Source organism: Echeneis naucrates, chromosome 22, assembly GCF_900963305.1.
Source record: "Echeneis naucrates chromosome 22, fEcheNa1.1, whole genome shotgun sequence".
Classification (NCBI taxonomy): domain Eukaryota; kingdom Metazoa; phylum Chordata; class Actinopteri; order Carangiformes; family Echeneidae; genus Echeneis; species Echeneis naucrates.
This window is the reverse complement of record NC_042532.1, coordinates 5608236-5634612: the sequence shown is the minus strand read 5'-3', so window position 1 is coordinate 5634612 and position 26377 is coordinate 5608236. Positions and strand designations below refer to the sequence as shown.

At 40.2% G+C, this 26377-nt stretch overlaps 1 protein-coding gene across 5 annotated transcripts in view; it reads left to right on the top strand.

The window, feature by feature from the left end:
- ralgapa1 (Ral GTPase activating protein catalytic subunit alpha 1) overlaps window positions 1–26377 on the top strand; it is a 67772-nt gene that overhangs the window by 16306 nt on the left and 25089 nt on the right. For all 5 annotated transcript variants that reach the window (XM_029493522.1, XM_029493523.1, XM_029493524.1 and 2 more), the window contains exons 19-43: window positions 2546–2670; window positions 2766–3000; window positions 3289–3474; window positions 4058–4234; window positions 4320–4513; window positions 4599–4697; window positions 4799–4954; window positions 5159–5287; window positions 5477–5602; window positions 7284–7342; window positions 7712–7820; window positions 9406–9516; window positions 9733–9801; window positions 9889–10026; window positions 10144–10327; window positions 11454–11572; window positions 11662–11781; window positions 13127–13772; window positions 13882–13997; window positions 14459–14583; window positions 16754–16825; window positions 17208–17331; window positions 17887–18042; window positions 21408–21566; window positions 23101–23228. In XM_029493522.1, coding sequence (XP_029349382.1) covers window positions 2546–2670; window positions 2766–3000; window positions 3289–3474; window positions 4058–4234; window positions 4320–4513; window positions 4599–4697; window positions 4799–4954; window positions 5159–5287; window positions 5477–5602; window positions 7284–7342; window positions 7712–7820; window positions 9406–9516; window positions 9733–9801; window positions 9889–10026; window positions 10144–10327; window positions 11454–11572; window positions 11662–11781; window positions 13127–13772; window positions 13882–13997; window positions 14459–14583; window positions 16754–16825; window positions 17208–17331; window positions 17887–18042; window positions 21408–21566; window positions 23101–23228 — 3862 coding nt within the window. The remainder of the gene's footprint in view (window positions 1–2545; window positions 2671–2765; window positions 3001–3288; window positions 3475–4057; window positions 4235–4319; window positions 4514–4598; window positions 4698–4798; window positions 4955–5158; window positions 5288–5476; window positions 5603–7283; window positions 7343–7711; window positions 7821–9405; window positions 9517–9732; window positions 9802–9888; window positions 10027–10143; window positions 10328–11453; window positions 11573–11661; window positions 11782–13126; window positions 13773–13881; window positions 13998–14458; window positions 14584–16753; window positions 16826–17207; window positions 17332–17886; window positions 18043–21407; window positions 21567–23100; window positions 23229–26377) is intronic.

The window sequence follows — 26377 nt, the reverse complement described above, 5'->3', positions numbered from 1 at the left end:
CACAGAAGGAAACAACAATCCACAGAAAAGATAAATGCACAACAAATAGACATAATACCCCAGAGAAGGATTTATGACATTTTACATTTCCACAGCCTCCTTACATTTATATCAAAATGTTTACTTTATAAAGAAACTGCAGGGTTTAGAGTTAATGTTAAAGCAAAGCGACTCAATTATGATCAGTGGTGAACACATGGCTGTAGTTCATCCTCAGACCACAAGAATGCAGCATAAGACCTACTGTAAAAATGACCACACAGAATTTGAATGGATAGCAAAAAGGTACACTCCTCAGATTAACAATGTTGATTTTCATTGGTTATTTGCCTTGTTCACCGCCACAGCAGAAAATCAAGATTGGTAATTTTAACCAGCAGATCTAATACCCTTTTTCTATTCATTCTAATTCTTGGGTTGCTATATAGCAGACCTGAGGTGAAATGTCTTGAGGATCCGATGCTTGATAGGAGCAAAGTGATTCATCACCTGAATCTGTCTTGTTATGGAGCCACATTGTTTTGGGGTTTTGTTTTGTTTTTTCCTAATTTTGGGGTGTATTGCTTTCCAACTCAGACCAAATGTTACCCACCAATCATTGTGCATATTTGTTTGGCTTGCCTACTTTTGTGCCAGATGGCGTAGTATAGCGTGCCTTGTTGTGTGTACATTATACATACATGCTTATTTTCTTTGAACTACAATCCAAAAGTACGAGGGCCACCACCCTGAAATGACTGTAAATTTTTCTCACTGGCTGCAGAAAGTGCTGTTTCACAAGATATCAGCGTTACATAGTTGTGTAGCTCCATCACACAAGTGTCATCTGCTTTTTCCCAATCTGCTCTTCTGCACGGTGCTGTCAGTACTGCGGCCTAATCGATGGGAGTGATTCTGGTCCTGTTCCAGAGTAGCTCAACGCCTAGATTTCTGTGCTATTTTTGACGAATCGTTGTCAGACCTCCAGTAACATCACTCACACCGAAAATATCCCTGATTTAAGCAGATGCAGCATATGCAAGTTTAATGTCCAAATCTGTAAAGAAAAGTTGCATAGTCTACATAAAGCTGCATTAGTGGGTAATGGCTGTGTAATCAAATTGCAGTATAGCATGTCTGCCACAGCGCCAATCCTTTATTATGCCTTTATTGATAAATTAATCTAATTGAGACGATGACAGATTTCTGTTGCTGCTGGTGATGGCTTGGCAAATATCTACCACAGTAAAATAGTCTGCCAGGAGACAAATGTGCCCAGCATCTGGCTAGAAGAGACATCTGAATCACAAACTAATTGTGTCTGGTAACATGCAGAAATGTTAATGCTTGAGAAGATTGAGTCAAATTAATCAAAACAAAATTAAATTTGTTTACTTTGTTTGCTTCTGCTTTCAGCTCTCACCTGGCCTGTGATCACTCCAGTGAGATGCTGATCTTCTAATAAGCAGTTTAAGCTTAAATGACACAAAGTTTTAGTTGCACTGACCTTTTTGGGGTGAAAGTTTTAACTTTTCTGCACATCTAATTACGACCTGGAGAGACAAAGTGATGTATCACTGCACCTGCAAAGTGCAGTTTGCATGGTTCTTCCTTGGTCTGTGGCGGCCATGGTGTGCATGGCAGTTGAAGGAAAAATTGTGCAGCAAGGAAAAACGTAAAGTAACTGAACATATTGATCATAGCAATGGTATTGAACTGCAGAAGAAACCAGTCTCGCTGTACTCACAGCGACGCCACAGGTTAAGGACTAAAGATCAGTTAGTTACAATACTTGGAGCAGCAGATTCACACTTATTTAACTTGGGGTTGATGGATGCTGTCTGCTATCACAGTTTTCTCACACTGACCACTATCATTGCCTCCAAGCTTACTCATAATAACATACCTGCTAACAAGGTAATATTCTTGTCTTGCTCTATGTGCATGGTGTGAATTAATTCCTGCATTGCTTTTCTGGTGGGTTTTAAAGTGCTTTCTGTGTTGTGGCTTTTTACATTTTATTTATTTATTTATTTTTTTTTAACATGAGTCTTTTGATAAACTTAATGTCTACAGTGCATACACATCAGGACTGCTCTTACAATCCAGAGGAACTATATCAATTGAATTAGTCAAAGTTTGACGTCTGGATATTGTGACATTTAATATCTGATCAAGCATAAGCAGCAGTCATTTAAAAGAATCTAAGATTCATAATAATGCTACAGGGATGGTGTTGATAACTGTAGGAGTTTCTGAGGAAAAACACAATATCACCATATTTAGACTTTACCAGCAGGCCAGACCTAATTACATAAATATGCTACCACTTCTTTATTGCTAAATATTGCTTAGAAGTTTGTATTTTTTTTGAGCTGTTTGGTTGAATGTGAAATCATGTCTGTCTGTCATCGTCTGTCTTCACATTTCTCTCCCTTTATATATGTCAGTAGCTCACCTGTCTGCGTCTAATCATTCTGCTGAATGTGTGTGTTTGAGTTTACTCCTGTCTTTGATTATCACAATCTGTCTGCATCTCTGTCTTAATGTGTGTTTGTGTGTGTAGCCAACAAGGAGGAAGTGGTCCAAAAAGCCCGTCCAGTCTCTAGCGATGTAGGAAGCAGCAACCCGAACTTCTCTGACCTCATGGACGAATTCATCCAGGAGAGACTGAGGGCCAAGGGAACAGTAGTCAGTGTAACACACTTAAACACACAGTTCAAGTTTAATGTTTAATTAACACCAAATGAAAAAGCTCCAATCACTGGTCTCACCTTGACACACAGGGTCGTCGCGGTAGTAGCCCGGGAAGTCTGGAGGTTCCCAGAGACCTGCCTGAGCTCTTGGAGGCAGGCCAGAGTCACGGGTCACGGCCCTCAGACGACCTTCGACCTATTGATGATCCCGGAGTTCCCTCTGAGTGGACATCACCTGCAAGTGCCAGTGGTTCTGATGTCGTCAGCTCCGACAGCCAATCGGACTCCTTTAACGCCTTTCAATACTCCAACTGCAAGTTTGATAGTAAGAAACAAAGAAAGGCTTCTTTTTGATATTATTTTTATATTTTTATTTCAGTGGGAATAAGTACAAATGATAATGAATAAAATATTTTTTTTAAATAAAATCAGAAGCATAGGATCAGGGGAAGTATTTCACCACACTCTTTTTAGCATATATCCATTAAAAGATGATCAATAATAAGTAATTTTTCTGATTCCATTTCTCTGTGTGTATGTGACAGTACACTGAATTTACACAGACTGATTTACTTCATCTTACCTTGCTTCTTACTCTGTACGATTCCTGCAGATTTTACTTTCAATTCAGAATCTTGTGGAAGAGTAGCTGGATCTGGAGGAGAGGGTCGTGGCAGCTCACTTGACCAGGACAGCCTGGGTGGAGGTGCGGCCTGTGAAGAACATGAAGTGGCCAGTTTGACAACACTTCACATTGACTCAGAGACCAGCAGCCTTAGCCATACTATCACTGTTACTGGTATGTACTACATGTAACATGACGCTTATTCTAGATATATTCCTGTGTCGAGATATAAACCAGCCCTTTTAATATTACTTGTAATATTGTATTAGATCTTGTTGGTAGAGTTATTGTATGTCAATTATTATCCATATGGAATATAATTTTAACAATAACTATATATCTCTGTGTGTAATAATATGTATTTATAAATAATAACGCACAACACCTACGTGCACATGCACTCCATACATTTGTCTGTTAGCAGTGACTGTAAGCCGTACCTTTTCCCATCGTTTGATTTAAATTCAACCTTGCAGGGCTGAAGCCTTGTTTACTTTTCTTTTCCTCATCCTGAAGTGATGCAGGCATCTAAGGCTTGAAAAAAGAAATCAGACTTATAAAGTCTCCACCTGAGATGCAACAACAAAATAACACAGATCTGATACTTCAGTTAATTATAGAAAACAGATGTACACTCTGATAACACCTGAACCACAAGTAACAGAAACAACAGCTAGAAACATCTGGTACTTCTTCATAATCGGGAGCTGTTTGTTCTTTTTGTCTTGCTTCCCTGTCTTCTCCATGTCTCATGCAGGTTCAGAGAGTGCCTCTCCAATGCATTCGCTCGGCGGCTCTCGTTCTCAGACGCCCTCCCCTGCCACGCTGACAGCAGATCACACAGATCACACCCATTCCCATTCCCACTCTCACACACATCTGCAACTGGACCAGAAGCTCCACAACTCTGTGCTACAGACCCCTGACGATCTGGGTAATACTCACTCACACACCCAAGCAAAGGCTACTGCTGTAAATGAGATGCAAGAGTCAATAACTGATCCATTCATTGATTCTAGAAACCAGCGAGTTCCCCAGCGAGGACTGTAGTGTGATGGCAGGTGGCTCTCTAACTGGTTGGCATGCAGATGTTGCTACAGTAATGTGGCGGAGGATGCTGGGTATCCTGGGGGATGTGAATAGTATTAAGGACCCAGAGATACATGCTCAGGTGTTCGACTACCTGTGTGAACTGTGGCAGAACCTGGCCAAGGTAAGTACAGCCAAATAGTTAGAAATACTGACTGAAAACACACTATATAGATTGTGAACATGAAAATGAGCATTTCTCTTTTCAGATAAGAGACAATTTGGGCATTTCATTGGACAACCAGTCATCCCCACCGCCCCCTGTTCTGATCCCTCCCCTGAGGATTCTCACCCCCTGGCTCTTTAAGGTGGGTGTGGCTGAGTAATCACTGTAGGATTTAAAAACACCCTCTGTATGTTTTGGCTATGTATGCTCACTTGTATTTGTGTGTTTTACTTTTTTCTCAAGGCCACTATGCTGACAGAGCGTTACAAGCAGGGGAAACTTCATGCCTACAAGCTGATCTGCAGGATCATGAAGAGACGGCAGGATGTTTCTCCAAACACAGACTTTCTTACACACTTTTACAACATCATGCATCAGGGGCTACTGCACCAAGACCAGGTATAGTCTATTTTTCTAACATGAATCTGGTTTTGTATATTTCAAACCTCATGTTTTTTTAATATATATAAATTTTTCAGGATGTAACAGTGCATTGTGGGTAGTGTCAATAATGTGTGCTATTATATGTGTGCTATATGTGACTTTTTGGCTATCGGAATGCCGATTTAAAAATATTAAAAAAATATTTTTACTTTTGTTCAGGATATTGTGAATACTATTATAAAACACTGCAGTCCCAGGTTCTTCAGTATCGGCCTGCCTGGAGCTACCATGCTAATCTTGGACTTCATCATTGCAGCTTCAAGGGTGACAGCCTGCTCCTCACTCAATGTGAGAAACACAGACACATGGCTATTTTCCTTTATTTACCTTAACTGAGGCCAAACACCCTGTGGCACATATGTACAGTACAATATAATATACAAAAATTTGTTTCTTTTCTTCTTTCATTGAATATACTTCTACATTTAACACCCCACTTTCATTTTTGTAACAATCTCTCCCACTTGTCCTTTCCAGGCTCCAAGAGTAGAGGCTCAGATCCTCCTTGGGTCCCTGGTGTGTTTCCCCAACTTGTATGGGGAGCTTCCAGCCCTTCATCCCACCACAGCTGACGTGGTGCTTACCAAATTCCCTGATGTAAAGGTCAGTGGAAGTTATGGTAGTTTGGAAATAATGCTTGGTTAAAGCACCCACTTTCTCAAAAATAAGACCATTGTCCCACTTAAGTCTAGTTAGTTTGACCTGTGGTAGGTCAGCATGCTTCTGTAATTTGAAAATATAGCTATTCATTTGTCAAAGTATGATAGTTAAGCACAATGGGTAGGTAAATCACAAATATCGATCAACAGGTAAAACACAAAAATTACTTTTCTACGCAGTCACCACTAAATTTACAATGCTAATTTCTCAGAACAGTCACTTACCAAGTAAATGTCCAAATTAGCTTTGAGAAAAATGAAATTGTGCCATGAAACTGAAATTCTACTTTACTAAATGGTAATGCATCCGTTTACTACCAAAGCTGAGGGTCAACCATCTTTACCGCGTCTGTTGTCCATAGGGGGTCTCCAAATCAAACGAATAGGTTAATGCCTCATCAACCATTCGTGTAACAGTCCAGAGCGCTGGGAGTAATGTTGTTATTGTTGTTGTTGCTGAGTAAACAGTTAATGCCATGCATAGCGGCACCTTGGGCCTCCGCACTGGTGTCTTACAAGGCAGAAAGACTGTTTTGAATCACTAAGCGGTCATTACCACTGACCGGAGAGACAGGACCAGTGAGAGTGTGACTCTGTCTCTGGTTGAGTGTAGATTTATCTGTACTGTGAGTACGCCCCTATATTTCAATTAGCATGTGTATCATTAACACCTCAATGATATTACTACACAAATCACCTTTCATATTACCTTATGGAGCACCAGTAATCACTAGTTCATCACACCTGGAGGAAAGGTTAACGATGTGTCAGGGACAGTGATGGGAATAACGGCCTTACTTTTTTCAGTAACGAATAATCAAATTGATTACTCTTCCTATTTTTTATAACACCATTAACATTACTGCCAAAAAATGCAGTGCGTTACTATATCTGAAGCAGTTTTTTTTTTTGTTTTGTTTTGTTTTTTTTTTTTCTCTCCTCTTCTTCATCAGACCAACTAGATCTCTGAGCCGAGAGGCAAAGACTGTTTTTACTGTTCTTCCTTGGTTAGTGGGCACGAGGCAATCACATGAATGATGATGCTTGGCTGAGGTAGAGAAAAATTTCATGTTGAGCCAATCAGAGGTAGAGGTGCACGGGTGTTGTTTATAAAAATTTGAAAGTACGCAGAGTCAGACACACAACGGCAAAGACACAAGTCAACGAGAAACAGGAATGGCGAGCCCAAATGATCCAAAAGTAGCCTTCTCTAAATGGAAGCATAGCCATTACTTTTCCCTCCAAAAAATGAAAGGAAGGAATGGAATGGTGAAAGGCACATTATGCCTCCATGTTGGTGTCAAGTAATTCAGACTTATTCAAATATCTAAGAATTGAACATGCAAGTGTATTTTAAGTTCCGTTAGAGCAGGTGGAGTTGGCTCCACATTCAGACACGTCTGAGCATTTCAAAGTTTACTTGAAAGTAACACAATACTAATACATTACATACATTACATACACTAATACATTTTTTAAAGTAACTTGCCCAACACTGGTCAGGGAGCTGAGCAAGATGTTGTATATGCAGATAAAAACACACACTCACTTAACCAGTGTTTCAATTGTTTTTCTTTTTCACAAATTAATTGTGTGGGGGTTTGTTTTTTTTGTTTGTTTTGTAGGAGCACATCATCAAAACCATTCTAACCTCTGCCAGAGATGAACCTTCTGCCCCTGCTAGGTGTGTTTGCGGTCGCGCATGCGATTGTATTTGTTGCATTAAATACCTTCCACCCTCCTTTACTACAGTTTCTGTATTAGAAATTAAATGAATAAATTATTTTTTGTTTTTATCACTTAAGTTTTTTTTCCTTTCAGAGCATTGCCATGGAGCAGCAAAAAGATTCAAACAATAAATCCATTAAATGATTGGATGTTAGTGTTTAAAAGTGATACTTAATCCATGTGATTCCAGGTTTGAATTTTAACAAGTAGCCAATTTTACCTCAGGTCAATTTTTTACAAATTAATTGATAACTGTGAGACTGTGAGGATTTCTGTATGTGTGTAGCCCATCGGTTTTTCATCTGTTTTTGTATTGTATTGTCAGGTGTGTGGCTTTGTGCAGTCTCGGTATCTGGCTCTGCGAGGAGCTGGCTCACGGGACTCAACATCCACAAATTAAAGATGCTCTCAACGTCATCTGTGTCACTTTAAAGGTTTGTCAAAGCTTTGTACTACTTTGAAATGCTGGGTCATTTTACCCATGGGCTCTAAAAGTTATATTTCCTGAGTTTAAAAAAAAACTAACTGAAAGTTTGAATTAGGAAAAAAATACAGGTGTCAGTCCAGCAACAGAACACTGTCTCATACAGCCTTTTCCTCTTCTCCCTAATGATCATGGTAATCCTTCTGTCTATGAATGTGATCCAGTGAAATCAGACCAAGGCAATGACTCAGACTGGCTGTTTTTAGGCTGATATGCACAACACAGTTGTTTCTGAAAATCTGCTCTTCACCTGTCAATTAAGTTTAAAAACACCAGCATTCCACTTAATGCAATTAATTGAACACATTAGAAATTAAACCTAACATTGTATGATTATCTGGTATTATTTAATGCTTTTATATGTACAGTAATATTCAAATGGTCAAATCATTTTAATCCTGCGCAATACTGTCTGTCCCCTGTAGGTGATAAGCTTAAACCACAGGAGGGGGGGGGGGGGGGGGGGTTTGCCCAGAGCACCAAAACCAGGGACATATCTTTTGAAATGGGCAGGGGGCACAATTGGTTAAATTCTAAATGAGGGTAAATTCAAAGGTGCCAAATACCGACTGAATACTGGATGGTTAGTTTGTGGATGTGTTAAACATGGTGGATCTCAAGCAGCCAAAGTATGATGGAAAGCATTGCTGGAGATGATTGTTCGTGTTGGTGACATTGCCTCAGTTGTTATTGTCTTTTTCAGGCCACCAGACTGGGAGGCCTGTGAATCAGAATAATACTGTCCAACATTTATTGTCTCATCTATAGCCAAGTGGCTCTAGATGGACACAAACACACACGCACACACACATACATACCTTTTCCACCTTGGAATCCCCAGCTTGTGTATCGGCAGCCAATGGCCCGATAAGACACTACAGTAACACACACACGCACACATTTGAATTCACTTACTCCTGGGAGCAAACCCTGGACTGTCAATATGTTTGGTCCTCCTTCAGATAGGAGACTAATCCAGGGGGAATGCTGCAAGCTGTAACAAACACACAAGTATATATGTGTGTGTGTGTGTATGTGTGTGTGTGTGTATATGTATATATATATATATATATATATTTATGACTTGTCCACTTTTGTATCTCTTGCCTTCGTACTAGTAGCCAGTAGCTGCAGTCATGGGTTCTGCAACATGCACACACGATTATACACACACATGTACAAAGCTTGAGGGGTTGTCATATTTCCATGCAGAGCCACTTTTTTCTGTTTTCCTCCTCCTCCTTGTTCTGCTTTCATCTGGAAGCAGACATTATTTTGTTGCAGCACGTCCTCATTAAAATAATGTATTGTTTCTCCCATCTTACCAACCAATCTGTAATATTGTGTCCTACACATAATTTCAACTGTACATACAAGATACGAGACAAATAATACAATACACAATGAAAGCTTCTTCTTTAAGTTGCATTTTGTTTTTTGTTTGAACCTTAATAACTTTATTAGGGTATGGTAGCTAACATGCATTTACATAGTGAATCTAAATTGGCATGAATGATGTTTGTTTTATCTTGTAGTACCCCAATAAGAGTGTAGCACTGGTGGCCTCAGACATCCTTCACCTCCTGATTAGTTATGTGGATCACCTTCAGAAATTCCCCCCTGACACCCCAAAGAAGATTGTAGAGGTGAGACATGAGTCACTTTGCACTTTGGAGCAAAGACACTGCCTTGATCTCTTATTTATCAAGTCACAATCGGCGCATTCACACATCCTCATGGATGAAATATGTATCGGAAAACATTCCAGTATTGCTTTTAATATCATCTAAGTTGTGGTAGTAGTTTTAACAAAGGAAACAACTGGTGTTGTTTTGGTTGTTTGTTTGTTTGTTTTTCTTCAGATTTTGATTGCCACCATCACATTCTTGCTGCCTACCACTGAGTCGTCTCCTCATGAGCTTGACAAGAGGGTATATACTCACAAACACAGAACACTTTCACATTAGAAACACAATGTCACCAAGTCTCACATTGCTTATGTCCTATGTGTTCTGCAGCTGGTAGTTTCCCTCCTGTTGTGTCTGCTGGACTGGGTGATGGCTCTGCCTCCAAAGTCTCTGCTTCAGCCCGTTCAGACTCGAAGCCCTCCAGAGAGAGACCAGCCAACCAAGACTCTGCTCAGCTGTATTTACAAGGTATGGGAGTTTGTCACGTCTTCTTAAGTTAAGACACATTACAATGATACAAACATCGAAATTTGAAAATGGGATCCATCCTAAAACTGCACTCAGTGACAAGTGTCCGGTTTTCAGGTGTTGCACGGTTGTGTGTATGGAGCACAGTCCTTCAGCAGTCCTAAGTATTACCCGCTGCAAATGTCGGACCTCTTGAGTCCAGATTATGACCCATTCCTGCCATTAGAGAGTCTCAGAGAGCCAGAGCCACTGCACAGCCCAGACTCTGAACGCTCCAGCAAACTGCAGCCTGTCACAGAAGGTAATTAGTCCAACAGACACAATACACTCCCAGTGCATATAGTTCTTCACGTTTGGGTATTCATAAGGATGGGCAATTAAAAGAAAACCCCTGATTATAGGTGATAGCAGTATTTAGATCTCAGTCCAGATAACCTCCTCTGGGAGATGTTAGACACCACTTGAGGGAATATCATGCAGAAAGGTGATCATCATCATTATCATTGTGGAGACTTGTAGAATCAATACAAAGAAGCATTTAAGCTTTTTCTGATAGCTCATGGTGCTTCAACACCTTATGAAGACACTGCATTGGTTTTCACCTTTTGCGTGTCACTTCTTTGTGAGTGCCTATGATTACTAAATGATGCACATGCAGACACACAAAATGTCTGTACAAAATGACCCACAGTTGTCCACCAGATCACTGCCGATCATGTGGGTGATGGCGCGCTTGTCTATATTCGTGTGAGAGTGTGTATTGTCCCCTGCTGTGGTCCACCAGGATACAGGGACCAGTCTAATGACTGGAGCACCCTGATAGACCATGCTTCTCTTATCTTCTTTCTTCTCCTCTTCCCTTCTCTTACCTTCACTGCTGTTCCCTTCCCTGCTCTTGTTTTTATTGCCTTTCTTTTACCATTACTTTCGCTAATATCCTCTTCATTTGATTTTTGTTGCCACTGGTGCTTCACATTTGTTTAATCATTTCTTTTTTTCGTTTCTTTCTCCCTCCTCCTGAGATCCCCTCTCGTTAAGGAAGTTTCAAATGTCTAGTCAATGCATATCTGTACTCTACACACAGTTCTGTCAATAAAGAGCTGTTAGTTTCTTGTGTGTGTGTGTGTGTGCGCGCGCATGCGTGCGTGGGAGTGTGTGCATGTGTGTAATGATGTTGATTAGCCAGGATCTGTTGGCAGCACAGCATGTGATGGCATCAGCTTCCTCACAGCATGAGTCAAACTATGTATGAGCAGAATGTGTGTTTGTTCTGTCTCTGAGTCTTTTTCTTTAACTTGGGGACCAACTATCAAGTGGTAGCCACAGTTGAACCTTGAAACCTACCAAACAACATGGGCACAGACTGTAAACTACCTCACTACCACGGTGTATTTTTCTTAACTATCCTGTATCCTTTCTCTCTTCAGTCCGTAGCCGTATTCAGCAGGGCCTGGTTTCCATTGCAGCCAGAACTGTCATCACCCACCTGGTCAACCATCTGGGACATTATCCCATGTCTGGAGGCCCAGCTACTCTGTCTAGCCAGGTATTAGGGTGATTGCTTACTTCTTACAATACCTTTCTTTTTATGTCAAGAAATTTTGTTTGAGTGACATCATGTTCTATATCTTCAAGGTGTGTGAAAACCAAGACAACCCATTCTGTGAGAGCGCTGATCTGGGACCAGAACTTTTCCATTCACCAAACCTGCAGTTTCTGGTTTTGAATGGATCCACGCTGCTCTCAGTGCTCCAGGTAAACTCCACTCAGAGACATGAAAATATGAAGTTTTGCATGATTTGCTGAGGTCATGCCACGTTTTGCTTCTGCTTAGGTTCAACTCGTTCTGCTGCAGCGTGGGTTCAAATCCAGCATGTAACATTTCCTTAATGTCATCTCCTACCCCTCGTCCCCTAACCCACCATGGTCATATTTTATTTAAAAATCGAATATCCCATTATTCCATTTAAAGATGATAGGATTATGTTTTTTGATCCCCACAGTCCATGTTTACGTGATTAGACCTCACATCATTAATGTGAGTTTCTTTTTACCTTCCACTAAAGCTTTATATGCTTCCTTTTAAAATTAGACATTACTCTGTGAGTGTCTCCGGTTAGAGTTATTTGAGTCTTGTTCTGTTCAAATCTCTTTGCAATATAAATTCAGTTTAGAGCAGTCCCAAAATATATGGAAGTAGGCCACATTACCTCTAACATGCCAAACTTCTGTTTTTCTTGGTGTGAAGTCTTGAAGTATCTTAACATATTTTTCAAGTATTGTTTTCTCTGTTCAAGAAACTTAATTGAGAACATGAGAAGCTGAAAGTAATATACCAACTGTTTTTACAAGGTGTTTTTGTTTTCTTTTTGAAAATGAAAGACTGCACGTTACAACCTACAGAAAGACCTCACTTGGTATTACCATAAACTGATAAATTAACACAGTAAAGCACCAGGTTCAGGAAATGAAACTACAATCTTCTTGCTGTGAGCCAACAGAGCTAACCATTATGCCGCCTTGCTGCTCTAAATGCAAAGCAAAAAAATTCCTTTGATATGAGCATAAACTATATTTTACACAGTAAAAATAGTTTATTTTAGTATCTCAGTGTCTATATTGTATACCCAGCGTAAGCTTTGTTCAAACTTGTACTTGATGGTATCTAATGGTAATGTGTTACTGTGCTCTGGTTCATTTTTATCCCACAAAAATGTGAAACTTTACGAGACGGGTTCTTTCCTAAGGATTCAAATCTTTGATCTCCCTGTTCTTTGGGAAGACATTTGCTATCATAACAGCACCATCTCAAGCATGTTAACATAGTGTGGTTGGCCATATTCTGCCTTGTTCTACTCTCTTATATACACACACACACACACACACACACACACACACACCAGACATATACATATAGGAAACTGACTTGGCTGAATAGCCTCTCCTCTCCATGCGCATCAATCTAAAAGTCCTGTGTTGCCAGTTTGTATGATGGTTGAGTTGAGCCATGTGTAAGATTCTGCAAATCAGGATCACTTCTTCAATAAATAGCTGGAGAATTTAGCGTTTAAATACAGTCCCTTTCTTTCTCTATTTCCAGATCCGATCAGAGTCAGGTCTACCAGGAGGTGGAATGACAGCTGGTTTGTCCTCGGCTCCTGCTTGTGTTCGTGTTATCATCCGAGATATAGCTGGAAAACACTCCTGGGACTCTGCCGTCCTCTATGGGCCTCCACCATGTTCCCCGACCAGCCCAGGACACACACTTTTGACGCACACACAATCACCTCACAGCGCGAGTCATCATTTACACACCTCACCAGGAGGTCCACCAAAAAAGATAGGGGTAAGGACAGAGGACAGTGAAGAGGAGGGGCAAGAGGTAAGGGAGACAGGGGAGGGAGGACGAGTGATAGTAGGTGAGAGACAAGAGTTTCAGGGAGAGGGGCAGGAGGAAGGAGAGGAGAGGAATGTCTGCGAAGAGGAGAAAGGAGATTGGATAGTAGGTGGAGATGGAGAAGATTTAGAAGATGAAGAGCAGGAGGAAGAGGAGATAGAGCATAAAATGGAAGGGGAGGGAGATAGTGGAGAATCGAGCATGGAACAGATTCTAGCTCCACCATTGGCTAAACGTTTGTGTCGGGAGGTGGTTCCAGCGTGGGACTCACTGAGGAAAGGCGATGATGCCCTGGATGAAATGCTGCAGTATCTGGGATACTCAAGTCCTGAGTGTTTACAAAGAGCAGGTACCTACACACACAAAATATCAGAGCCAGCATAACAACATGATATGACCTTTCAGCTAAAGATTTTGAAAACATGACAAAGATTTTGTCTCCTGGTTGGTCCACACAGGGATGCCACTCAACATCCCAGCCCCCCCTCCAGCTTGTGTTTCAGAGAAGCAGGAGAATGATGTGATCAATGCCATCCTGAAGCAGAGCGCCGCAGAGAGAGAGTTTGTTCTTCATGTGTGTGGAGTCTATATTCATTTTCGTAGAAGGACTTAACCATTAGATTTAGTTTAATCCAAAGTTTCTACCATGAAGTAGGTGCTCTTGGTGTCTCACAAGTGTAGCACTTGCTCATAGGCTAATGCAACAAGCAGGAATACAAGGTTTTAGGAAGTAAACGAAAATCACAAGCTGTTTCAATCATATATTCAAGCTAAAGCTATTCAAGAAAATTATAAATTAAATATTAATTGCACATTGATTTATTATCTGAAAATTATCAAAGAAAATGGCGTTTATTTCTCTAATCAAGTCATAATTTTGTGTTTTCTGACATTATATTTAATGTGGAAAAATCACAGACCCAGCCCAAGCCAAGATTCTTCTTCCAGCGACTTTTTACTAAACATTACGTGATATGTACTCAGTTTCCATTATTTGTTGTATTTGACATTAAAGTGTAATGCTGAACATTTCAGAGAGGCGAGGAGTTGAACATGAGGTCAGTGCAGCAGACTGAACCAGACACCCAGACACCGCAATCTGCCTTCTACTACTGCAGGCTACTGATCAACATCCTGGGACTCAACTCCTGGGAGAAAAGGTAAGGCCAGATTCAGACTTTCACCATTACACTGAACTTTTTCTCTTTTGAGAAACAAATCAATATATGTCGATATGCCTAACAAAAAAATTGTTAATTTCATCTGACTTTATTTGCATTCATGTCTCCTTGGTAGATATCGCTTTTCATAGTTGTTCATCTCATGATGACAATCTTATTCAACAGCTTTTTGCAGTGTTTTTATTTTTCACTTTAGATTTTCCTTTTCTCAACCAGTTATTTGTGAGATTTGCTGTTGCTATATAGCTCACACTTGCATTAACAGGGGACATTTTGTAACCTGTTGCAAACCCAGCAACTGCTGAAGCAACAATCATTACCACGCACATAGCGAAAGAAACTGAAATCTGCAGCAGAGAAAATTCTAATATAGATGTAAAAATAATATAAGAATATATATTAAAAAAAATAGAGACAAATGGTTATGTAGTTTTTATCCAGAGACTGTTTTTCAGATGTGTGAGAAGTCTTTGTTAACTTTTGTCTCCTTTGGAACAAACCAAAATGCTTGCTGAATGCAAGTGAGGCTGAAATTTTAAACTCAACAAAGTATTTTGAGCTAATTAGGTGCTATGTTTTTCCATTCACACGGTGCAGCATTTCATCTTCTCAATGACTCTAGGTTAAAATACACAATGTCAAGGTGTCACTAATGGCCACTCATCTCTCTTTATACTTTGTCCAGGGAATCTCACCGTCTGCATTCAGCCTGCACAATAGACTTCTTAACACACTGTCTGCGTGTTTGTGTGTGCGCGCGTGCACGTGTGTGTACATGAGTGTGTGGTAATGAGTATAGTACTTTATTGATCAAACTGAACCCATTTGGCGTTAGAATAAAAAGCAGTAGAGAAGAAGAGAATGATGGTGGGAGATGTGGCAAAGAAGAAAAACAGGCTGACCAAGCCACATGTAGATGTAGAAAGAGAATGAAAATCAAAAAATGGAGCCAAAACAAGTAAATGGATCATGAGAAAAATGAGAAATTGAAAAGGCAGAAGAAAGATGAAGCTGGAAAATGGAAGAAAGAAAGATAAAAAGAATAATCTTTTATTGTCCCCTCATGTCTCCAGGTATTCGTGAGGGACATCACAGACAGATACTGGCCCATCACTAGTGTGTGTGTGTGTGTGTGTGTGTGTGTGTGTGCGAGGGAAAGTGTGAGTGAGGGTGTGTGCCTGTGGCCCCTTTTATATGCTTTTCCCTATAATCCAGGATGTAAATGGAGTCTTTGAGAGCAGAGAATGAGGCCATTACCAAGTATCATTTTAATAAAGGGTAAATTGCTGTCTCTCCCTCTGTCTCTTTATCTCTTGCTGCTTTTTTCTTTTTTCCTCCCTCAAAGAGTGAAAAAAATCACATGTCATTATCAGTCCACTCCAAGCGTCACTGCTTGAGCCCTGATTTTATATCAGCAGTGCTCGGGTTGGTGGCTGGTCCTTGGGACATTTTGAACAGTTCCTGGACTAGTTGATCAGTATTCACTATAGTTGTTTATCTTTTTGTATTTGGAGCCTGAACACTGTGGGCAGTATGAAATGCTGTTGCATTTGCTCATTTATAGCATAGTAGCAATAATACCCAATTATTTATATTCGTAAGGGGCATCTTAGATGCCGATGTAGAGAGAGAAGTGCTTATTGAATTGCCAAAGCCAAGTCATTAAAACTCTCTACTCATACACTTTTCAAGTATTGCAAATTTCTGAGACTTTTCAATATTCACTCCTACAGAAAATTCAGAAAGTCCTCAGAGCCCTCCAGTTTTTTGTTATTATTTGTTTGTTTGTTTGGTTTTTTTTTTTGTGTATTTTTGTTAAAAGAAAAATCCCCTTATCTTTATAACAATTCTTTTGGTATAGTGGCCAAGAACCACATGGTCATTATGGTTGTTAACCTAACTTTTATATTTTTGGTCTGTGGGAGGAGGCAAACCACATGGGCACAGGTGGAACATGCAAAAGCCCAAGGTTTAAACAGAGAAGTTTCTGAGCTGTGTGATGACAGTACTAACTGTCCCAGGCATACACAGGAGACAAAAGCAGATAATCACTCGGGAGATATGAGGGCAATAGCCATAAGAGAAAGAGGCCTGAACTGTAACTTTGAGGTTGACTCATATAACCTGTGTAATTATCCACGTCTTTCAGGAGTAACTTTCATTTGTTGAGGAAGAACGAGAAGTTACTCAGAGAGCTGAAGAACCTGGATTCAAGGCAATGGTGAGAAAACATATAGACAAACATCTCTGCTCTCCTCCATCCGTCTCTAGTTTTTGATATTTTCATTCATATTTTTGTCACTCGATAGTTTGCATCCCGCCCTTCTTTTTCTCACTTGTTACTGCCCATGCTCAAAGACAGGTTTTTCTATCAGTTCTATCAAATGTTTGCTTAATGGCTTCCCATTCCTCTGTGAACTAATTATATAACTATTCTTTGTAGTTTTTTTTTTTTTTGTAGATCAACTCTAAAGTAAACTGAGAGGGGGCAGTACATGGATTAAAATTGCAGTAAAGTAAATGTCACCAAACAATGTTTTGCTAACTGCTGTCTTAATCACAGTTGTTTGTGTTTGTTCGTGATTTTTTTTTTTTTTTTTTAGCCGTGAAACTCATAAAATTGCTGTATTTTACGTGGCTGAAGGCCAAGAAGACAAACACTCCATCCTCACCAACACAACAGGCAGCCAGGCTTATGAAGACTTTGTCTCTGGACTAGGCTGGGAGGTAATAACACATTTGTTCCTTAAGGATCTTTAACTATGCTGACATTATTTTTCAACTGTATACTTAAATTATGGGTTAAATGTAACATAAATTATCATCATTTAAAATTTTTTCCATGAAAAATTAAAATGTACGACTGCATTGCATTATTTGTAACTGTTTTGCTCCCCATCATTGGTCAAGGGATGAAAATCAACTTGCATGTCCTAATGGTTGAGAAGAAATATACGCAGAACCATTCTTAAACGCAGTGTGTGGTGTGTTGCTTTGTGTAAAGTAATTCTCCTGACACAAGAAGCAGACAAAGAGAAAGTTGAAAGAACTGTGAACTTTTTGAACTCAAAACTAGTTTCTTTAATAAGTTTTAAACTGACCTGTCGAAACCACATTACTTTTCTCTTTAACATGTCAACATTTTATCTTGATATGAGACCAGAGGAAGCTGAAGTCTGATAAGATTATATGGTATTATAACCTTAAAGGAAAAGCATAAAAATTGAGTTATTTTTAATATTTCCTGTATTTTTTGTGTGTGTGCTCGTTTGCGTGTCTTAGGTGGACCTCACCACCCACTGTGGATTCATGGGAGGTCTCCAGAGGAATCGCAGCACAGGCCAGACTACGCCTTACTATGCCACTTCCACCACCGAGGTCATCTACCACGTCTCCACCCGCATGCCCCATGACCAAGACCAAAACCTCACCAAGAAGGTAACACACACCTGACTTTGTGCCTTGTCCCAGAGTTCTTATGGAAATATAGATGTTTGAAAAAACAACACAAAAATGCCTTTAACTATTTCAAACTTGCACAACAGCTGAATGGAATGTGTTCTTCCACTTGTTTTCCCTTTCTCACAAAAATCACCCTTTTTCCTCTTCAAATTAGCAAATTAAAATACACAAAATATCAGAGTGAAAAAGGAAGCCTTTCCACTCCTCTCCATACTCCTCCTTTTTATCTAACATACAGTCCTACAACAAATGTGCATAACGTTCACTGTGGATGCAGCTGACACACAGACAAAATGGTACATTGCTAGGCAACGCAGTAGTAGTTGATGTGTACAGCAACAGTTTTTTATTGCCCATACCTGTGTGAACGTTACCCATGAGTCCTTCATCTTCTGCTCCATCCATCTTATCTGATCATTCACTCTCACTGTAAAATATAAAGAATGGAATATATAAATCATGATTAGTTCCCTCTGTCACATACGCCTTCAGGTTTCCACACACTGAACTGACTGGGCTCTGTAATTATACCAGAGATTATCAACAACAGTGTCAAGACACAGTCAGGGGATCCATTGTCAGTATTTTGGTATTTTACCTGAGGAAAACTACCACGCAATAACTAACCATCCAGGGCAATTTTCACCACCAAAGCATGTTTTCTGCAAGGTAAAATTAACTGTCTCTATCCCAGGAGTTTGGTGGTTTTGAGCATACTGATAAAATCAAGAGGATCAAGAAGAACTTCACTCACTGACAAAATGCTTTGTCAGAACGGTCATCTCTAACACTTACAAATGCAGTAATCCTTCACATTTCTGTGATAGATCACTTTGTAAAAGCTAATTCTTATTATTACTGCGGAAGTCGGAGCCAATAACCAACTGTAGGACTGGGTATCATAACGATTTTATATTAATCTCATCTGTACACTTATTAGTCAAGCTCATATTATTACTCATTCTCAACAACGATTCGCTCTATTTTTATGTCATTTGCAATAATATAAAGTTAAGAAACTGCAGTATCAACTGTAGTCATCTTCAAGTCATCCTTACTTGGGGTGTGTGCACGCAAGTGCATGCATGCAGCCCCACTTCGGGCAGAGGACAGAGAAGCAGCCTGACCATGAATGATAAAATAGAAAATCAATATATGACGGTCAATGTTGATATTGTTGCTGGCAACAAAGAAATGGATTCATGGGAAACAATGCATCAATTTAAAATATTGATACTAAAGCACTTTCAGCGTCAACGTCATCAATTATAGGGAGTAATCACTGTTTCCCTGTTATCAGACACTTATAATAACAACCTGAGCTCGTCTATGACAAAAATCAGGACTTTTAGTACTGAGTGCAGTCAAAGGATGTAGACAGAGACGCACGTAAGCTCTGCCCGCACGTACTTGTCGTAAGTGAAGTAATCACACACAAACAAACATAGACACATATGTGACTAATCACACAATCACATGTATGTGCATCTCACCTTCTCTGTCCCTTTTCAACTCACATATTGCGTGTGACCGTGCATGTGAGCATGTGTGTGTGCGCACACACCTGTCAACCCCCAGGCACTGGGCACTCTGCACATGGCCATAATGTCCCTTTAATCAGATCATACTTCCTGCTTCTCAGCCTATCACATCGCTGCAGGCTCCTGATTGGATTATCAGCGCCTGGTCTGACACCATCCATCTCCGTGATCAGCTGATGGCCCCATCAAACACGCATACTCACATTGACACACACGCACACACATATAAACCAGTTTAACTTGACACAAGCACACATCCACCAAGGGCTTCATTCACAACAATCTGCACAAATAACCACACAACTATAAATGTGTGCTTCTGTTGGACACAGACACACATACACACATGCGGGCTTACAAATACACACACGCGCACACAAGGTTTGTCCACAAAGAGGTTAAACTGACAGATATACACATGTCCATACTGGCAGGCATTTATCATCCATCCTTCTGCCAAACACATGCACACACACACACACACACACACACACACACACACACACAACATGACACACTGCAATGTGAATGCAGTCCATTGCAGGGCATTTGTCCAGTTCTCACTCATTGCAGTGTGTTCTGGTCTCTGTCAGACAACATCTGCTTGAAAAATTATTTAAAGGATTGACGCTACATTTAAAATTGTGATGTGGCTCAGAGAAAAACATCAGACATTAAGACTCCACTCTTCCTTATTAAACTGTGTCATCTAATTTTTCTGACACCCAAAAATACAGCTTAAAGCCCATAATTCTCACTCTCCAAATGTGATAATGGCAGAGCCATTCACTTTTCACTATAATTGTGAGTTGTGTGTCTTTGTGACACTTTGAATTGCAAGCAGTGTCAGAGGAAAGTGCCTCGAAAAGATTTATTTTAAGTGGAGCTTAAATACATCTCCATTACTCACATATTTTCTCAACTTTGCTTAATATATCAAAGTTGATTAGGCCTATGAGTCAGTACAGTCAGATAAATCCGCACAGTGTCATTATGGCAAATTGGGTGAAGTAACTTCCAAACAAAAGGGCAACAAGTTCTCTAGGCCACCATATTAATCCACTCAAACTCCTTACGTGCTTTATCTAAGTGTTGAGTGAGTTGTGTATGACGAAATGAAATTTAATTTTATGAAGCTGCCTCCTGATTTACAATCTGGGACTGCCATTTTTGATTAACAAATTCCCTCACATTATGCAGACATATCTTTAAAAACCTTGACAGAGGCTACACAACTGAGTCCAGGAAAACACATATTTAAAAGGAAATTTGTCCTGTGTTTGTCTCAGGGCCGAGGCCGAGACATGCAGCCATCTGAAGTTGTGTGACAAGTAGAGAGATGTGTGTGTGTGTGTGTGTGTGTGTGTGTGTGTATTTTGGCAGTCAGCAAGGTTAATGACAGAGCTGTCACCATCCATGACTGTAGCCTACTGAGTGAATGTGAACCAACACACACAATCACACTGCGTCAGACTTGATCCCATCTGTCTTCCAGCCCATACTCCCTCTTTCCAGACTTTCACTCCATCTTTGTGTCTGCTCTCCATCTTCACGCACTCACTCCATCACCCCCAGGGCCACCTATACCACATAGAAACACAGAATCAAAAGCCTTGGGTTCATGATAGATACAGTCCATCTACTTCATTGTATGAGATGTTCTGTGTGTGTCTGTCTGTCTGTCTGTCTGTGCATGGCTGGCATTGACATAGTTTGTGCGCTTTGTTTATGCTTTATAAAGAAAAATGTGAGACTTTTGTTTTGATTCTAGTTTTCCTATTTCTCTTCCTCCACCTGCAGCTGAGACACCTGGGTAATGACGAGGTCCACATAGTCTGGTCGGAGCATTCCAGAGACTACCGACGAGGAATCATCCCCACAGAGTTTGGGGATGTACTAATCGTCATCTACCCAATGAAGAACCACATGTACTCCATCCACATTCTTAAGAAACCAGAGGTAAAAAGAGTGGACTCAAACTGCCAGTCATCAATACTTTGTGCAATTACTCAGCATCACCATTTCAATTCTTCAGAATCCTTATTATTGGGTGAAAATACCTGTGAAATAGCAAGACATTTAGACTCATTCAAACCCAGGATGATAATTCAATCCCCCTCTGGACTACTCATCAATAACTATATATGTAACCTGTTGTGGAAATTTAACTGTTGTGTCAATCAGTGTAATATTTAACTGTGCTAGAAGCACAGCTGTTATGGTTGTTACTTGATTGGTCGTCGAATGTCAACTACATCCGCATATCTCAACAAGTGCTCAATGAAATGTGGTGCAAACATCTTTCAGCAGGAAAATCCCAGTAACGGATTTGATGAGTCACAAGCTTTTAAGCAGATAAGTAGACATAAGATAATAATTTCATGACAGTTATTTTCAAAGTGTCAAGATCGGTACTGCTAAAGTACCTAATGAACTATCATATCTTCTGCCAGTTAATGTTCTGTCAGCCAATTGGTCAAAGATTCATTTCTGCGCTAGATGTTAGAATGATGATAAGGCCTTATATTGTTTGTTTTCAGAGAGTCCATGAGCTGGGTAAAAAAATAGAACTAGAAACATGGACAAGTTTTGTTTTTGTTTTTTTTTTTATAGATAAATTTATGTTTCCTACGAGACTACGCAGATATGCATCCAGATTGACTAACAATCCAAGGGAGAGTCCTGCCCTGACTCTTGCTGCTCTGGTTAATGTATCAGTCTAAAACACCCAGACATTAATACCACAGCACTGATAGCATAACTCTATTTCAAATGAGACATAATACAATAAATGCTGTATTTTTCTGTATGACATAGATACCACAGCACTAATAACATAACCTTATTCCATTTCATTCATTCTACAAGCAAAAATATTGAATTATCATGAATCCAAAAACAAGTTAGATAAGATATTCTCCATGTTGTTGTCCTGAAAGCACTGTATTCAGTCTGTATTCAGTTCAGAGTGCATGGCTTGGAGACCTGGTCCACAAATAAATTCAATAAAAAGTCTTAACATTATTCTCTTTGGTGGATTCCACAAGCAAAGTATTGAATTAAGCCAGAAAGCCATAGCCTGAATCGAATGGTGAATCATTGAGAAAAAGAAAAAAAAAGTTGGTTATTGCTTGTCAGACCAGGCAGAAATTGTCCTGTTATACCATCTCAAATGTATGTTTTTGAGAGGCTTCCTCAGGCAGTAGGTTAATTACTACCTGTAAATCGGACATCCATAACATTGACTATACAATGATATTTATTTTATTCTATTATATCTCTTCTAACATTCATTATATTATATCCAGCATATTTGAAAGTACTTAATGTCCTGTTGAATGTTGTCTGTTGGTACTGTGCATTTGATTTGTATTGGTATCCTTGAGGACCGTAAAGCCATTATTATTATTATTATTATTGTTGTTGTTGTTGTTGTTGTTTTTGTTGTTATTATGTAGTTAATCGGTCCTCCTCCTTGTGTTTCTGCCTAAAGGTGCCATTCTTTGGTCCGTTGTTTGATGGAGCCATAGTGGACATGAAGATTTTGCCCACCATGGTCAGAGCCACAGCCATCAATGCCAGTCGAGCTCTCAAGTCCCTCATTCCTCTGTACCAGAACTTGTATCCTTTGATTATAAATCTGAGTATTTTTAAACCAAACACCAAAAGGTATGTTACAAAAGGCTTTCATCTTTATTTCAGTGCTAAGCTGTTTATAAAATATTTGAAGTTTTTAGAACAAATCTATGCTCTTGTGCTGAGTGTTGAGATCCTTGCTCATGTATGTGTGAGGGAGAATGTTGGTTATCACTCAGCTCAAGTGTTAAGAACAGCAAATCAATGTCCAGTCGTGTTCGGCTTTCAGAATATAAGTGCTTATGTGATAGAGCTGTATTTAGTTGGCTCTGAAGTGCTATATATCAAGTGTGTGTGTGTGTGTGTGTGTGTGTGTGCGCACAACCAGGCACATAAAGTTTGGATAGGCTGGTGTGTGTGTGTGTGTGTGTGCGTGTGCGTGTGCGTGCGCACGCAAGAAAGAAAGAGACGTGTGTGTATACAGTCTGTCTGCGTGATTCGTTTCGATGGTAGTTTTGTTGGAACAAGCCCAGCGTTCAATACTTATCGATGATTCTCCTTTCTAATGCAGTTTCTGAATGTGGGGATTTGCTCTCTGGTCTCAAGCACAACCATGAACACACACACACACACACACACACACACACACACACACACACACACACACACACACACACACACAAATATCGCTCGTGCACAGTCTTCAGTCTGACAATCGCAGATGCATGACGACACAATCTCAATTATGATATACATCCTCATATAGACATAGAGATTCATGCTGTCCTGTTAAACAGGCACAATTTGACATGCAATTGTGAGGTGAGGATAAAGCGAACTGAGCTACTGACTCATTGGAATTTCAGCACCGAGAGCAGTTTCCTCAAAGATTCTTATCTTAAGAGTCTTATCTTTTTGTTTATCTGTCTGTTCTTTCTCCATTTTCTGCCATTCAGATTAGTTCAACTGGCATTGCGATAATGTTTATGTTGGTTGTTTTTCCAAATTCTGGGTGACAGCCAGAAGTGATGTTTCAGTGTATGATACAGTGAGCAATATTTACACCACCAAAGATGCCTGTAGCCTGGGCTGACAGAGGTGTAAAGGTTGAGTGTGTATTTTATGCATGCATGTGTATACATACTTTATAGAAATATGTGCAAAGCAGACCTCTTATGATATGTGAATGCCACTAAGGGTTGGTTTGGTTTCCTGCTAATGCACGCCACACATTTCTACATAATGATGACTCTTCTGTTAAGGGGAGGGATAAAAAGGAGACTCGTAGTAAATGGACATCTGAAACTCTCACCACTGAAAGTAGATTTGCTGTTGGATTAGCCTCTGGACTGTACGCCATCTTAAGAGAGACACAAACCATTAGATAGGCTGTATGGGCCTAAGTTATAGCCAATATGATAGGTGCTGCCACTCGCATGTACCTTGTATCAACAATTCTTTCTGCATTGAATCAGCAAGGGAAAAATCTTCTGAAAAAAACTTTGACTTCTCCATGGATGATAGATAACAAAATGAAAAGTGGAGGGTCAACAAAAAAAAAATCAATGTAGCAATTCTTCCCTAGATGCCCTGTCTCTTAGCCTTTACTCCTTTTTTCTATTATTATTTCTCTTGTATCTCGTCTTAATTCTTCTTCTGCACCGTCTCACTTTCCTTCTCTCATCCCTTGTCCATTTCTAATATCTCAACCTCACAACAATCTATATTTGTCACTTTCACTCTACCTGTTGTCCTTCACCTCTCTTTTCTCTTTCTCCCCGTCTGTTAGACCTTTTGTTTTTCTTTCAGCTTTTATCCTGCACCCAGTTCCTCTAGTTCATTTGCCTCTCTTCGTCCTTCCTCCCTCTTTCCTCCTTTCAGGGAGACAATGCGAGTCTTGGAGGTGATGCTAGTCAACAAGGTGGAACAAGTGGGGTAGAGAGGGAGGCTGAAGAAGCCATTTTATTCTGCCACGTCCACCCAGCGAAGCACAGAGATTGTTAGGCTCAGTGTGGGGCTTGTATCCAATACCTCCCAACCCATTGTGCTTGCGTGTGCATGTGCGATTTCTTTACACATATGCATATCTTACCTTGTGTGCATTATTTTGTGCACCTCCAGCAATCTTGAGTGAATGTGCAGACATGTGGACATCTTTGCTGTTGTATTTGTACATCTTTCTGCATTCTTAGTTTGTCGGTCTGTATATGAATGTATTGTCTGTGTATGCATGTGTGTTTGTGCCTGTGTGACTGTGTACACGAGCCTGATGACACACATGCCTGTCTGGAGCTGTTTGTGTGTGTCTGCAAGTGTCCTGGTGTGTATTGATTGGTGGTAGCAGCAGTTCGATGTCTCTGACAGGCTGAATTACAGTAATCAGTCATTATTGACTCCCCATCTCTCTGCTACACACACCTCTCTTCTCTCTTCTTCTGTCTCCTCACCACTCCCTCCCTACTCTGCCCTCCACTTTTCTCTCTCCTTTACTCCCTCCATCTCTGTGTGCCTCTACGTCTCTCCCCCAGCATCCCTCCATGTCTTGTTGTGCTCTCATTTGTCCTGCTGCTGTCTTGTTTCACTCTGTGCCCCTCATCATCATTTCTCTCTGATTCTGTCCCTGTATTCGCTCTTCTGTCACTCTAACTCTCTTATCTCAGCAAATCTGTTTCTCCTTCTATCTGCTCCATTGTCTGTTTTTCTTCCACTTTAGATTTCTTTACTTTTCTTAATACCTAATCTTCTACTCTGCTTATCATCATCGTCCCAAAGTGAAAGAAACTCTGACATCATGATGCAATAACAATCCCTAAATATTCTTTCAACGTAAAGGAGTTTGTGAATTTTTAGGGAACCATAGATAGAACATAGAACATGGAGTTCAGTTTCCTTGTGTGTGAGGTCCTGTCATCAGCCTGTCTGACTGTGTGTGTTTCTGAGAGCTGCATTGTAACATCAAGGGTCCTCACAGAGGGACTGACACTGAAGCACATAGGGGAAGTAGGAGAAGGGGAGAAGGTTGGCAGGGCTAAGTGTGTCAGTGTTTAACTGGCATTTTCTCTTCTGTCTCTCTCACTCTCTGTCTGACTGTCTTGTTTCCTCACTCTCTGTCTCTTTGTCTCTCCCTGTCTCCTGGCCCTCAGGGCGGTCCATCTGCCTTCTCTCTCTCTCTGATCTTTTCATTCACCATGACT